This window comes from Phoca vitulina, unplaced genomic scaffold (genome assembly GCF_004348235.1).
Source record: "Phoca vitulina isolate PV1807 unplaced genomic scaffold, GSC_HSeal_1.0 scaffold62, whole genome shotgun sequence".
NCBI lineage: Eukaryota > Metazoa > Chordata > Mammalia > Carnivora > Phocidae > Phoca > Phoca vitulina.
This window is the reverse complement of record NW_022589765.1, coordinates 6,439,309-6,452,594: the sequence shown is the minus strand read 5'-3', so window position 1 is coordinate 6,452,594 and position 13,286 is coordinate 6,439,309. Positions and strand designations below refer to the sequence as shown.

The 13,286-nt window shown below is 49.1% G+C and overlaps 1 protein-coding gene across 7 annotated transcripts in view; it reads right to left on the bottom strand.

The window, feature by feature from the left end:
• The window catches only part of SEPTIN6 (septin 6), a 64,960-nt gene extending 51,946 nt beyond the window's left edge, over positions 1–13,014 (bottom strand). For 3 of the 7 annotated variants that reach the window (XM_032391385.1, XM_032391388.1, XM_032391386.1), the window contains exon 1: positions 12,231–12,445. In XM_032391385.1, coding sequence (XP_032247276.1) covers positions 12,231–12,404 — 174 coding nt within the window. In that variant the 5' untranslated portion in view covers positions 12,405–12,445. Of the gene's footprint in view, positions 1–3,191; positions 3,240–5,666; positions 5,841–12,230; positions 12,446–12,716 lie in introns of those variants that run through there. The other 4 variants (XM_032391390.1, XM_032391387.1, XM_032391391.1 and 1 more) reach the window with 4 other exon arrangements.
• Positions 13,015–13,286: the final 272 nt, after the last annotated feature.

Here is a 13,286-nt window from a genome sequence, read left to right as displayed (position 1 = left end):
ATTCCACTGAGCCAATCTTCTACTGCTAGACATTCAGCATGTTTCCAAGTTTTAAACAATATAAACAATAATTCTCGTTCTTACAGGTTTGCATAGATCTTTGATTATTGGCTTAAGTTAAATTCCTAGGATTGAAGCTCACTGGGTCCAAGGGCACACACATTTGAAAGACTTTGGTACATACTGAGAAATCATTCAATAGAGAATAGTACAAACGTCTATTTCCGCCACAAATATGTGAGAGGGTCTGTTTACCTATACTTAGACCAACACTAAGTTTCTGAAGCTTTTTAACCACTGTGAAAAGAATCATTGAAAAATGGCATCACGTTTAATTTGCATTATATTAGTGAAGGTGAACATTCTTTTTATAGTTCAGCTCTATACGTGTTGTGTATATGTACACATATATGTGAGTTGCCTATTCATGTCCTTGCCCTTTTTTTTTAAATTGGTGTTTGTCTCTGTCTTATGGATTTGTAAAGGCATGTTTTTAAAAGATTTTATTTATTTATTTATTTATTTATTTATTTAAGAGAGAGAAAGAGCGAGAGCATGAGCTGGGGGAGGAGCAGAGGGAGAAGGCCAAGTAGATTCCAAGCTGAGCACAGAGCCCAACGCAGGGCTCTATCCCAGGACCCTGAGATCACGGCCTGAGCTGAAATCAAGAGTCAGACACTTAACTGACTGAGCCACCCAGGCGCCCCAAAGCATTTTGTATGTTAAGGAAAATAAGACAGTTTTGATTTTCTGGTGAGATATGCAGAAGAAATCCAACAATTACCCATATGGGATTGTAGGCTCAAGGAGAATTCAGGACTGGGGTATGAATTTAGGAGTGGGAGGTATGAAACTGGATGTGTTCTCCAAGAGATAGTACAGAAAAGAGCTGGAGATTGAATATAGGAAATGCCCACAAGTAAAGAATGGGAAGATGGAAAGGATTCTTCCATGAAAGGGAAATGATGAGAAAAATAAGAGATGACCCAATCATTTTCTAGCACCAGAGGCCGAGGTTGAAGTCAGGAAGAATTACAGAGAAATAACCACTAATCTGGAATTTGGTGAAGGTCACTGGTGACTTTAGAATCTTTATTTCTTCTGTATCTTTTTACCCAGTATCCATCCAATACACAGAAATTAACTGGAAGGTTTGGGGACAAGGGGACATGGGAGCTGGTTACTGTGTTTTTCTTGCTAAGATTTAAGAAGCAAACTTTTTGTCTCAGTGCTTATAGTTGAGAAAGCTTCAAAAATATATTTGTATATATATTTCCTGCTTTAGGAAATCCTGTCTAGCAAGCACCATTGACTCTTGTTTTGATAAATCTTATAAGATGTCAAGGTCATCATTATGAGTATTAGTCCTCATTGTTCAGAGCTAAATATGTAGAGGTAAAAAGGACACTGGACTGAATGTACACTGACCCCAGGACAGCCCCTGGAAGTTTCTGCCCCCTCCCTCATTAAAGCTCTGCTATCTTATCTCTTTCCTCTTTCTCCTTAAGGTGGCCTGATTAATTGAAGTCTTAATTACTCTGATTGCAGTTAATTTGAACGTTCCCTGGATTACAATGTGCACAAGAGAAGATGGAACTGACAACTTGGCTCAGAACTAATACCTCAAGATATCATCTTGAGTAGCAGGTGGTGGGTGCCATGTTTAAGGCTAGAACTGAGATGCCAGAAAGGCCACGGTCACCAAAATGTTAAAGGGCCCATCTCCGGCACGCATGGGTGGTGTCTGCCTTCGGCTCAGGTCGTGATCCCAGGATCCTGGGATGGAGTCCCACGTCGGGCTCCCTGCTCAGCGGGGAGCCTGCTTCTCCCTCTGCTCCTCCTCCCCCATTTGTGTGCTATTTGAGAGAGTGAGAAAAAGCATGAGAGGGGGAGGGTCAGAGGGAGAAGCAGGCTCCCCGCTGAGCCAGGAGCCCGATGTGGGACCCGATCCCAGGACTCCGGGATCATGACCTGAGCCGAAGGCAGTCGCCTAACCAACTGAGCCACCCAGGCGCCCCTAAAATCTTTTTTTTAAAGGGCCCATCTCCTGTCACCCTGCAACCTCCCCTAGGAATCTATCCTATAGAAACTCAATGTCTGTACAACGATCCATGTACAAGGAAATTCATTACAGCATTGATAATACTGAAAAACTAGAGGAAAAACCCATAAATGTCTGATAAAAGAAAAGTATTGAACTAAATTATAATACATGCACATTCTAGAATATTCTGCAGCCATTAAAAAGAATGTGGTAGGTCTTGGGGCACCTGGGTGGCTCAGTCCGTTGAGCACCCAACTCTTGGTTTCCGCTCAGGTCGTGATCTCAGGGTCGTGGGATCGAGCCCCACGTTGGGCTCCACACTCAGCGGGGGAGCCTGCTTAAGATTCTCTCTCTCCCTCTCCCTCTGCTTCTCCCCCCACTCATGTGCTCTCTCTCTCTCTCAATCTAAAATAAATAAATAGGGGTGCCTGGGTGGCTCAGTCGGTTAAGCGTCTACCTTCGGCTCAGGTCATGATCCCAAGGTCCTGGGATCGAGCCCCACCTTGGGCTCCCTGCTCAGGGAGGAGCCTGCTTCTCCCTCTCCCTCTCCTTCTGCTGCTCCCCCTACTTGTGCTCTCTCTCTGTGTCAAGTAAGTAAATAAAATCTTTTTTAAAAATAAATAAATAAATAAATCCTTAAAAAAGAAGAAGAATGCAGCAGGTAAGCTCCAATGCAAATATCTCCAAGACATATTATAACGTAGAAAAAAGAAGATGTAGAACAACAAGCACGCGGGGGGGTCCATGTATGCAAAAAAGCCCCATATATATGTGTGTTTGCACATAAATGTATGTGAGTGCGTGGAGAGGAGCCAGAAAAGATCCCACCAAACCAGGAACGTCGGTGGCTACCTCAGGGGAGCGGAGTGGAAACAGGGGCTTACTCAGGGGGCTAGTTAGTATGCTTCCTTATCGTGTGATCTTTTTACAGCATGAATGTATTCACACATTACCCGTGTCATTTAAAAACATTTTTAATACAAGAAAAAAGAGTTCTCACTCAGCTTTGCAGCAGGGGTAATTACGATGCAGAGTCTGAGAAGAGCTAAAAGGAAGGCAAAATGAAAGAGTGCTCCTGAGAATTGAGAAAGCCCCCCTCCCTCCGCTCCCCAATTACATTTCCTGTTTTCTCCCCATCTGCAGTCACCTGCGGTTTGAAATACGTTATACCACATTTCATATCACGGGCAGAAACACGGCTCTCTTTCTCTTCCGCCTCCTCCCCTGGGGACACACCAATTTCATTTTTTAATTGAATATTCAAAGGTTCATGTTACGAAGAACGAGTTATGGCCGTTCCAGCTGTGCATCTTGCTCCCACCGCTGTTATTCTGAAAATAAAGAGTCCCATAAGCACCCCAATGGGCAACCCCTGTCCCCCTGTACCGGTCCCCCCGGCCCCTCTTCCAACCTTAGCGGTAGAAGAAGCGAGCAGTGCTTGAGGCCTCTGGGAACTGAGCTTCCTGCCTCCGTTTCGAGCTGGGGTGGGTGGCTACGTTAGTAGCCGACATGTTAAAGGAGGAAACCAAAACAAGGCCCCTGGCTGGCTCAGTGGGTAGAGCATGGGACTCTTGATCTCGGGGTCAGGGGTTCAAGCCCCACATTGGAGGTAGAGATTACTTAAATAAATAAATAAGTACAGAAGTATGAGACCAAAACAAAAAGGTTGGAACGCATCGCCGACGACTGGCCTGTCCCTAAACTTTCTCCTCTGGCCTCTGCACATTGTAGATACACTGAACTAGGATTCGCTCCAGCAGCCTCACATGTCACTTACTGGTGGGCCTGATCTCTTCCATGTTTCCTTTCTCTATCTCCATCCCAGCCCTGAATGCCGATCTTTGGGGGGTGGGGGCAAAGGGAGAGGGAGAGAGAGAGAATCTTATGCAGGCTCCACGCCCAGTGCAGAACCTGATGTGGGGCTCGATCTCACCACCCTGAGATCATGACCTGAGCTGAAATCAAGAGCTGGGTGCTTAACCGACTGAGCCACCCAGGCGCCCCTAAATACCGACCTTTGATAGACCCTGCAAACCCTCAGGATGATCAAAATCAATTAATAGTTCAAGGACGCACAATGGAATATTAAGCAGCTGATAAAAATATTTTCTAAGAATATTTAGTGACATGGGAAAATGATCACCAAATAGGCAAATAACAAAACAAAACAAAACCCTGTATATACAGGATCATTCCAATCATGGGGGGACGTGTATATGTGTTTTTTAAAGCTTGGAAGAATATATAGTTGACCCTTGAACAGCACGGTTTGAACTGCCTGGGTCCACTTATACATGGATTTTTTTCCATAAATACAAGACAGGGGTGTAAATGTGTTTTCCCTTCCTTATGGTTTTCTTTCTTTTTCTTTTTTTTTTTTTTTAAGATTTTATTTACTTATTAGAGCAAGAGGGAGCGGGGGGGAGGGGAGGCAGAGGGAGAGAGAGAGAATCTCAAGCGGACTCCACACTGAGCTCGGAGCCGATGTGGGACTTGATCTCACGACCCTGAGATCATGACCTGAGCCGAAATCAAGAACTGGATGCTTAACCAACTGAGCCACCCGGGCGTCCCCCTTATGGTTTTCTTGATAACATTTTATTTTCTCTAGCTTACTTGATTTTAAGATTACAGTATGTCATACAGATAACATACAAAATACGTGCTAGTCTTACTATTTCTGTTATCGGTAAGGCTTCCAGTCAGCAGTAGGCTGTTAGTAGTTAAGTTTTGGGGGAGATGAAAGTTATACGTGGATTCTTCACTGTGCGGGGGTCGGCGCCCGCAACCTCTGTGTTGTTCAAAGGTCAACGTTACACCAAAATGGTGACAACAGTTACTTTTGGGTGGGGGGAATGTAGGTGTTGTTGCTTTTCTGTGTCTTCCAAATTTTCAACAGTAGGCATCTTTTACCTTTTGGGGGGGGCAGATTTTACTTTTATAATCAGAATAGAAATGTTATTTTTTTTTTTAAAAAAGATTCTATAATCATACTTTCCTAGGCAGGAAAGTAGCCTCAGATATTCTGGCAAAATCTTCAACCACAACTACCAGAAAGGTGCTTTACATACAGATCATCAGAAAATCTGGTTAAGTAGTCTGCTTTGGGGCAGTTTTATTGTACGTACACATTTATTTTACCAATAATACAACAAAGCCCTATTATTATCCTTACTGTAACATCATACATACATAACTTATTATTTTACAGTATAACTTATTATTATAAGGGTTGACGGGAACCAGAAGTCAAATCACATATCCTGAAACATGCAGCAAAACTGCTTGCTGAAGTAATCAGGTGGATGGGAGCCCTATCCGCTGAGTCCAGTCAGGGGAGTGGATGCCACTGTATTATCGGCCTTAAGAACCACAAAAACACTGATAAGTTCCCAGAGGTTAAAAAAAACCCTCCAATGTGCCTCACACACCAAATGTCAGGATTTCCCTCCTGCCGATTAAGCCGGGCTAAGAGGAAACTGACAAGAGTAGCAATGCCCTGAATTGGGAGAGAGACATTTGGGGGCCTTTCCAAGGAGCAAATAAGCCTTGCGGACACTGGCCTTTCAGTGGGGGAGAAGCTTCGGCGACCCTGGGGAAGCACAAAGGAAAACTTCCTTACCATACAGGGAGAAGGTCCATTTTTGGCAAATCCAGTAGATGAAACTCTGGACTTTAATACACCAGATCAATTCCCGAGTGGCTTTTCATTCTATAAAAGGATTCGCAGCAGGATTCCATTAAATGGCCAGCTCGCCTAGTGCATTTAAAACAGGATTCAAATACAGAAATCCCACCGTCATGTACTTTTATAGGAAGACAATAGCTATATACACCTACATGGACAGACTCTCTGAACGGCTCTTTCTGCTCCGCTGACAGGGATCCTGCTGAGCTCAAAGCACAGACTTGCCTTTTCCACAACTCGCTCCCCACCCCGCTGGAGGAGTCATAGCAGGGACGAGGTGGAGTTCAAGTGGGCCAACTCAGTTGGAAGCAGAAGCAGCAAGAGCCTACGAGAAATTAAGCCGGAGAACCAGGAAACCGAAGGAAGGTACAGCGTTAGAGCTGATCACGCCCTTAAGGCTCACCTACTCCAACCCGCTCGGTTTACAGAAGGGGAAACAGAGACTCAGAGAGAGGAAGTGACTTGTCCGGAGTCACAGAGGGATTTCGGGGCAGAGAGCGGTACGGGGCTCTGGGGCCCCATCACCGACTGCCGCTTCCCAATGGAAAAGCTTGACTCCACGCTGGCAGGTATATTCCTTCAAGCTGCTAAAGTTTGGGGGCATTGGGCTGGTGGCTTAAGGACAGTCAAGAGGGACAACGGTCGTGGATCACGACCTGGACCCCTGTGTGCTCACCAAGGTGGCTCTGGCCCACGGAAGGCAACTGAGGCAGCGGATGCCATGGAGGGGCTGGGACCCTTCTCCTGCGTGCTCTCTTGTCATTTGCCTCTCTTCTGACTTGGGCCTAACTAAGCCTGAGCCCCAGGGCGACCTAACCCAACTGGCCAGATTCTAGGTGAAAACCAGTTCCACCTCAGGCCAGGGGCAACTCCTGCTGGGAAGGGGTCACCTTTCCCACATAAAGCCAGACAGATTCCCTTCCAGCCAGGCTCTTTAAACAGAGTTTTCGAGGTGTTCTGGCCACTGTTATCTCCAATCTGCTTTTAAAAAAAAGAAAAGAAAAGAAAAGAAAAAAGGTTTACTCACAGGCCTCTGGATGAATGCCCAACTGTCCTCTAGGGAGCCTGAATTTGCCTCTGCCTCCATCTGGTCCCATTTAAAGTGGATCTGAAAAAACCCAGTTCCTGCCTCCGCGCTGGTGTTCAGAGCCGGGGCCTCCGCTGGGAAAGGAAACTCAGCACCGCCTCACACCTCATCAGGGTCAGAAAGCAGAGATCTGCTCCCATTACCCCAGGGCCTTCATGAGGGGGTCACAGGGGGGCCCTGCCAGGAGAAACCTGAGCCCTGAGTCCTGTCCCCCCCTCCCCCTGCCGGAGAAGGCCTGCAAATCTTTTCCCCAGTCACCTTTAAGTGAGTGGAACGAATGACCCAAGTCCAGGGCCAACGGAGAGCACGCGGCATAATTCAGCAGATGGCTGCCTCTAATGGGGAGACCCCGAGCAAGAGGATAACATTATTTCTCACCCTCCTGAGCATGTGGCCTCCTTCCTCTTGCAGGCAGCGGAGAAACCCACAGTTTCAAATCCCAGCAGCAGAAGCCTCCTCCTGCCAAACCGAGGAGGAAGGGTCTGTGTTTCTAATTTATTCTGCTCCCCCCCCCCAAAGTTGTTACTTAAAATAATCCATCATTACATGGCTGGTGGCTCCAAGATTTTTATTTAAAGCAATATGGGAAGAAAGAAAAAGAAAACCCACACATAACCCATGACAGCGCTATCTGGGATTGAAGCTGAGAATCTTTTTACCATCACGGAGTCTTCGAGGCACCCAAGTATACTCTTCTCTGGCTCCCCACGGGTGCGCTGGGGTAGGGGGAATGCAGTGAAGAGAGGGGGAAGTTAGGGTCTGGCAGGAGTTTTATTTCTCAGAAACGTCACGAAAAGGGCAGGTTTGGTTGTTTTGAACATATCTGTGTCATCCGGCGTGTGTCTCGTTGTTTCATCCACTGAGCAGCACTAACACTTTGGACTACGTCCCTTGGTCTCCCTGTACCCATAAAAGAAGAAGACATGAATACTTGTCCAGGAAATATAGATGAAAGCGTTTTGAGGCCATTGAAAGAAACATGTTACACTTATCCACGGTATTCTCTTTCCTTTCTTTTCTCTTTCTCTTTCTTGAATGTGGTCTTAAGAGTACACGCAACTTAAAAGCCCTTCTCAATTGTTCGGGCTAATACGAAACCATGGCTCTGATAATCCAGAAACCCAGGCAAGTCTAGAAATCAGTCCTATTTAGTTTTGGAATACCTTTTTCCAGGGGCTTATCTTCCTAATTAGTTTTGCTCAGACTCATGCAACGGGTTTGTTCCCTTAGGGCACACAAAGGGAGGGGCCGCGCTGGGTAACAAAGCCAGCAATTAACAGAAAATTTACAGCAGAGACTCCGCAAGGTAAATGCTATGCACATGACTGCAGATCAAAATCTCATTATCCTACACAGACAAATCGCTCAGCTGTAATGCAGTTTTGTAATAAGAACACTGCTAACACTCAACATTTCCAGGATTTAGGAAATGAAAGGAAACGGGGCTGATTCCTGCCTGTCATCTGGAAGCTCTCAGAGGGCATGGTCCTGTGTGCCTTGGCACCACCATATCCCCAGCACCTGGCACAGGGCCTGGCAGAACTGGTGCCCAATCAACACGTGTTGAAGGAATGAATGAGAATAGAAGTGTGTGAATTAACAAATGAAATGTTCCCAGCCCAGGGGCAGAGTGAGAGCTCACCCATCTTCACACCCACCCCCTTTCTTAGCTGAAGCCCTCAGGAGGCCTTTCCTGTCACCCACCGCCCCCACTGGAGGCTGGATTGGGTTCGCTTGTAATGAATTCTTACAGCAGGAAGCAGCTCTGCTGCGCAGCACTGATCACAATGATAATTATATAGTTATTTAAGTCTGCCTCCACCTACTAGATCGTAAACTCCTCGAGGGAAGGGGCCCGTAAGCGTTTGGTGGTGGGGGCGAGGGGACATTGTCGTTCCCCGCCCCCCAACTTTTTCTTTGGAAAAGTCTCAAACACAGAAAAGTTAGAAAATGGTACCATGATCACCAATGGACCCTTGGTTTAGATTCAATCATTTTTTAATATTTGGGGCCATGTGAATTTTCTTTTTATGTTTAAAGATTTATTTATTTGAGAGAGTGCACGTGCGTGCGAGCAGGGGTGCAGAAAGGGCAGAGGCAGAGAGAGAATCTCAAGCAGACTCCCCGCTGAGCACGGAGGGGGGGGCCCCCACCCCAATGCGGGGCTTGATCCCACGATCCCGAGATCACGACCTGAGCTGAAATCAAGAGTCAGCCGCTCAACAGACTGAGCCACCCGGGTGCCCCAGCCATGTAAATTTTCTTCTGTGCTGTATCCTCAGTGGAGGTATGGGTACATACTGGGGTTGTGCTCTCCCTGCTTGGGCTAGAATATTACTTTTAGTGTGAGGTGGTACCGATGGCTGAGGCAGGGAGCTTCCAGGAGAATCGAGGGTAGGTGCCATTTGGTAGCAAGACCAGAATGCAGAGGCAGGCTTCTCCCAGCCTGTAGGCAGTTGCCCTGAGATACCTGCCCCAGACCAACCCCAGGTAGGGCAGATCTTTCTTTTTTTTCTTTAATATAAATTTTTTTAAAGATTTTATTTATTTGAGAGAGAGAGAGAAAGTGAGAGAGCACGAGAGGGGGCAAGGTCAGAGGGAGAAGCAGACTCCCTGCTGAGCAGGGAGCCCAATGTGGGACTCGATCCTGGGACTCCGGGATCATGACCTGAGCCAAAGGCAGTCGCTTAACCGACTGAGCCAGCCAGGTGTCTGCCCCCCCGCCCCCCCTGCAAGATCTTTCATCAGGGAGAAAGACCATTACCTGGCTGCCACCGGAGGAGAGCATCACTGTCCACATTGGGGTACTGGTTCAAGCCCGAATCAACGAGCCATTCCTTCTATGGGCCAACACTTAAGTCTGGACCCCAAAATGCAACACTGAAAGAAACAGCTCAATGAAAAAGCCAGAAGCAGCAGCCCCTGAGGCCTGGGCTGTGCCTTGCTAGGTGACCTTGGACAAGTCATGTAACCTCAAAGAGTATATATTAATAGCAGCCCAAGCCACCTCACAGGCAGGGACTGGGAGTGGGGACATCCCAAGAATCTTCTATAGTTCTCTAATTATTTCACAGTGTCCACAATCTGTCTCCAACTAGACCATAAGCTTAAAAGCCAGGAACTATGTCTACTAACTTTTTTTTTTTTGTCAAGTTGACCAGGGCTAGCCATACTGCTGGACACTTATCAGTCAGAAGTCAGTGAGTGGACACAACGGAGAAATAGTTTTGCCATACAGAATCTTCACAGTGTTCATTCAGATGGGATGGGACTATATTGAGTACACAAGAGCTGAACTTCCAAGCGACATGCATGTCCAAGTAAGGGTCCTATCCAACAACTCCATGGCCTGTTTTAAGTCACTAATTATGTTACCTTACTAGCCACGGTGACCTTCAACTGATTCTGGAAAGAATACCCCCCACACGCACACACCAGAGCACTGCTTGGATGGCACCATGTCTCAGAGCTCCTCCAAAAGAACTCCTACGCTAGGCACACTTAGGCTGATTCTCCAGGCTTCTCTTCCCAAACCCTGGATGTGTGTTCTTTGGAAGAAACAAGCAGCAACCAGACATCCAAGGTCTCCTGAGTTAATTCCATCTTCCCCTGGTGAATTACAACTTCTTGCAGACACAAAGGAGAGCAGAGAGACAAATGACACATAAACAAGAGCTTTACAGACTGGGGGAGGGGGGGCAGGGAGAGTGACGTCAGTTTTCCCAGAAACCCATTTATCCTGATAACAAGGTCTCAAGTGCTTGGGCTGCTCTTTGAGCTTCAGAATCTGGCGTACAATTATGTTCTTCATCATACAGTATGGGCAAGGCCAGCCAGAGCAAACTGGAACCATGCAAAGCAAACCAAATGGCCCTAAATCACCCCCACCCCCCATCTGCCAAACAAAGGGGACCTCTGGGTTGCCTCAGTCCGCCTGAAGTGAAACACAACCTTCTGGAATGTTCCCCGTTACAACAGCAATCCTAATCCAGGCAAGGGGGACTGGTGACAGAGCAAGGACAGGTCGATGCAAATTAATTAGCTGACAAGAAAAAATCATTAGCATCCTTTTTGGTCACTAAAGATGGAGAAAGTATAAGCCAGGAGACTAATCCCTCTACTTAAGCCATGCCATTTCTAAAATGCAGGTAACAGGGAGCAGAAAAACACTCTGGGAACCTTCAAAATGCCACAGCAATAAATATGACAGTGCCAATCTTAGAAGAGAATTCTCTCAAATTCCATTATCACAGAGCCTTGTCTATTTACTCCTCGCCCTTCCACATCATGACTGCATAAAGAGCTGGTGCTGGGGTCTGCAGGGGTTGGGGAGGTTCAAAAGCAATCACCCTACCCTTCCAGACAGGGACAAGAGGGTGGAATAAATTCATATATATCCTGTAGAGAAAATACTACCAGATTCCAGATTCAGATTTTGAAAACAAAAACAAATCAATTTCAATTACACCAAATACCTAGAGGCTTTTTTTTTTTTTTTTTTTTTTTTGCACCGGAATTGCATGGACTATTTCCCTAAATAAGTAAGCCACAAGGTTTAAAAACTTGTGTGTGTGTGTGTGTGTGTGTGCGCAGTTCGGAGATTTTCATCCAGTACTATTTGGTGTTATGGGGTTCACCTACCTCTACTTCACTCTCCCTCACCACAGAGTGTGGGTAATTGTGGGCTTCTGAAGACCCCAGATACCCATGGATGAACAGAAAGGCTAGATTGTTACCCCCAAATGGAATCATCCCCTCCCTTTACAACCAAACTTCTGGTCTAAAAAAAAAACCCAAACAAATATGAAGCCTCAGGTCACTTCGGTGTGATTTCTCTGAACATCCCAGGCTGGAAAACTTCAGTTCTTTAAAAGAAGGTGTTTTTTGTTTGTTTGTTTTTGTTTTTTCCAGAGTCTGCTGCCAACAAAAAGAGAGACGGCACCGCTTTTGCAAGCCTCATACTAATTTTCCTGAGTCCCCGTAGAAGGAAGCCAGCTCCACAGGTTTTGGCATACAAGCCCAGTTACACTGAACACGCCCCCGGGGCAGACCCCCAGAGGCCCGCATAGCCAGAAACATGCCAAAATACGCAGCCAGCCACCTACAGCCCAGCGAGCTGCACACACGCACACGCACACGCACACACGGGACCCAGAGGCACCCAGCACAGGCAGAGAGGGGCCGGGACACACGGACACACGCCACGGAGGTGAGCGCCCACAGAGAACCAGGCGGACTCCTCCACGGTCACAGACAGCCCCGGCGCCGCCGCCCGCCCGGGAGGCACGAGTGCGCGCGCGTGCACTCAGACGCACACGGTGATACACACACACAGACGCAGTCACATATGTAATGCATATGGAGAAACCCTACCCCAGCCAGTCACCTCCCCGCCCCCCCCCACCACTCACCGCCTCCTGCCCGGGGCTCACCCCAGCCCCGCGCCCCTCTTCCGCAGGAGGCCCGGGTCCCGCGGGGGGAGGGGAGGGGGGACGCTGGGCGCAGGGGCGCGGCCCGACGGCCGGAGGAAGCGAGACCGGGGGGCCTGGGACCCCGAGGGCTCTGCGGCTCGCTCGGCCATTCATTCGGCAACGCCCCGGCGGCGCGGCGGCAGCTGCAGCGAGGGAGGCGGCGGCGCTCACTGCAGCTCTTGGGCAATGCAAGTTCAGCTGCCGGCCCGCAGCCTCCGCCAGGGCCCCCCCGCCCACCCGCCCGCCACCGGCACTCTCGGGGACAGGCTGGGGGAGTGAGCCGCTGACCCCGGGAGCAGAAGTCCCGCCGCGCCTTGGCTCCTGGATGCTGCCCGCTGCCCTCGCCGCGGCCGCGGCGCCGGCCGGGTCTCCTCCGCCCTTGCCAGGCCCCCGGCCTCGGCGCCGGCACCCCAGCTCCGCACTCACCACCTGGCGAGCTATATCGGTCGCTGCCATCGCTCCTGCGTCCGCCAGGGCTGCCACGGGTGCCGCCGCAACCGGAGCTACAGCACAAGAAACAGCGGAGCTCCTCCGACAAAGAGAAAGTGTTACACTTCGGGCGCGACCAAGTCCGGTGGGGGGAGGTGCGAGGGAGGGGCCCCCGCGCCGCTGCTCCAACCCCAACCTCCCCTCTATCGCCCACCCCCTCGGAAGTAGGGTACGGGGAGGGGGCGGGTTTCACGCGCCGCTTCCCCCTGCGGCGAGCCCAGTTCCAGTTCTCCCTGCAACCTCAGCTGTAGGCCTTGGCGGAGGGGGGCGGGGGCTCCCCTCGGTGACCACGTCCTCTGCCCCCCCCGCCACTGGGCTCCGTGGTACGTCCCGACCTCTGCTGAATTGTCACACCCCCCTGCTCTCGCCTTACATCCCAGAGTCCCCAGACCCCGGAGGCTGGAAGGGAGCCCCTGCCCCTCCCCCTCCCGCGCACAGCTCGGCGGCTGAGCTCTGCAGTCCTCCTCCCCCTCCTCCCAGCCCCCTGTATCCCCTCTTCCTCTCCAC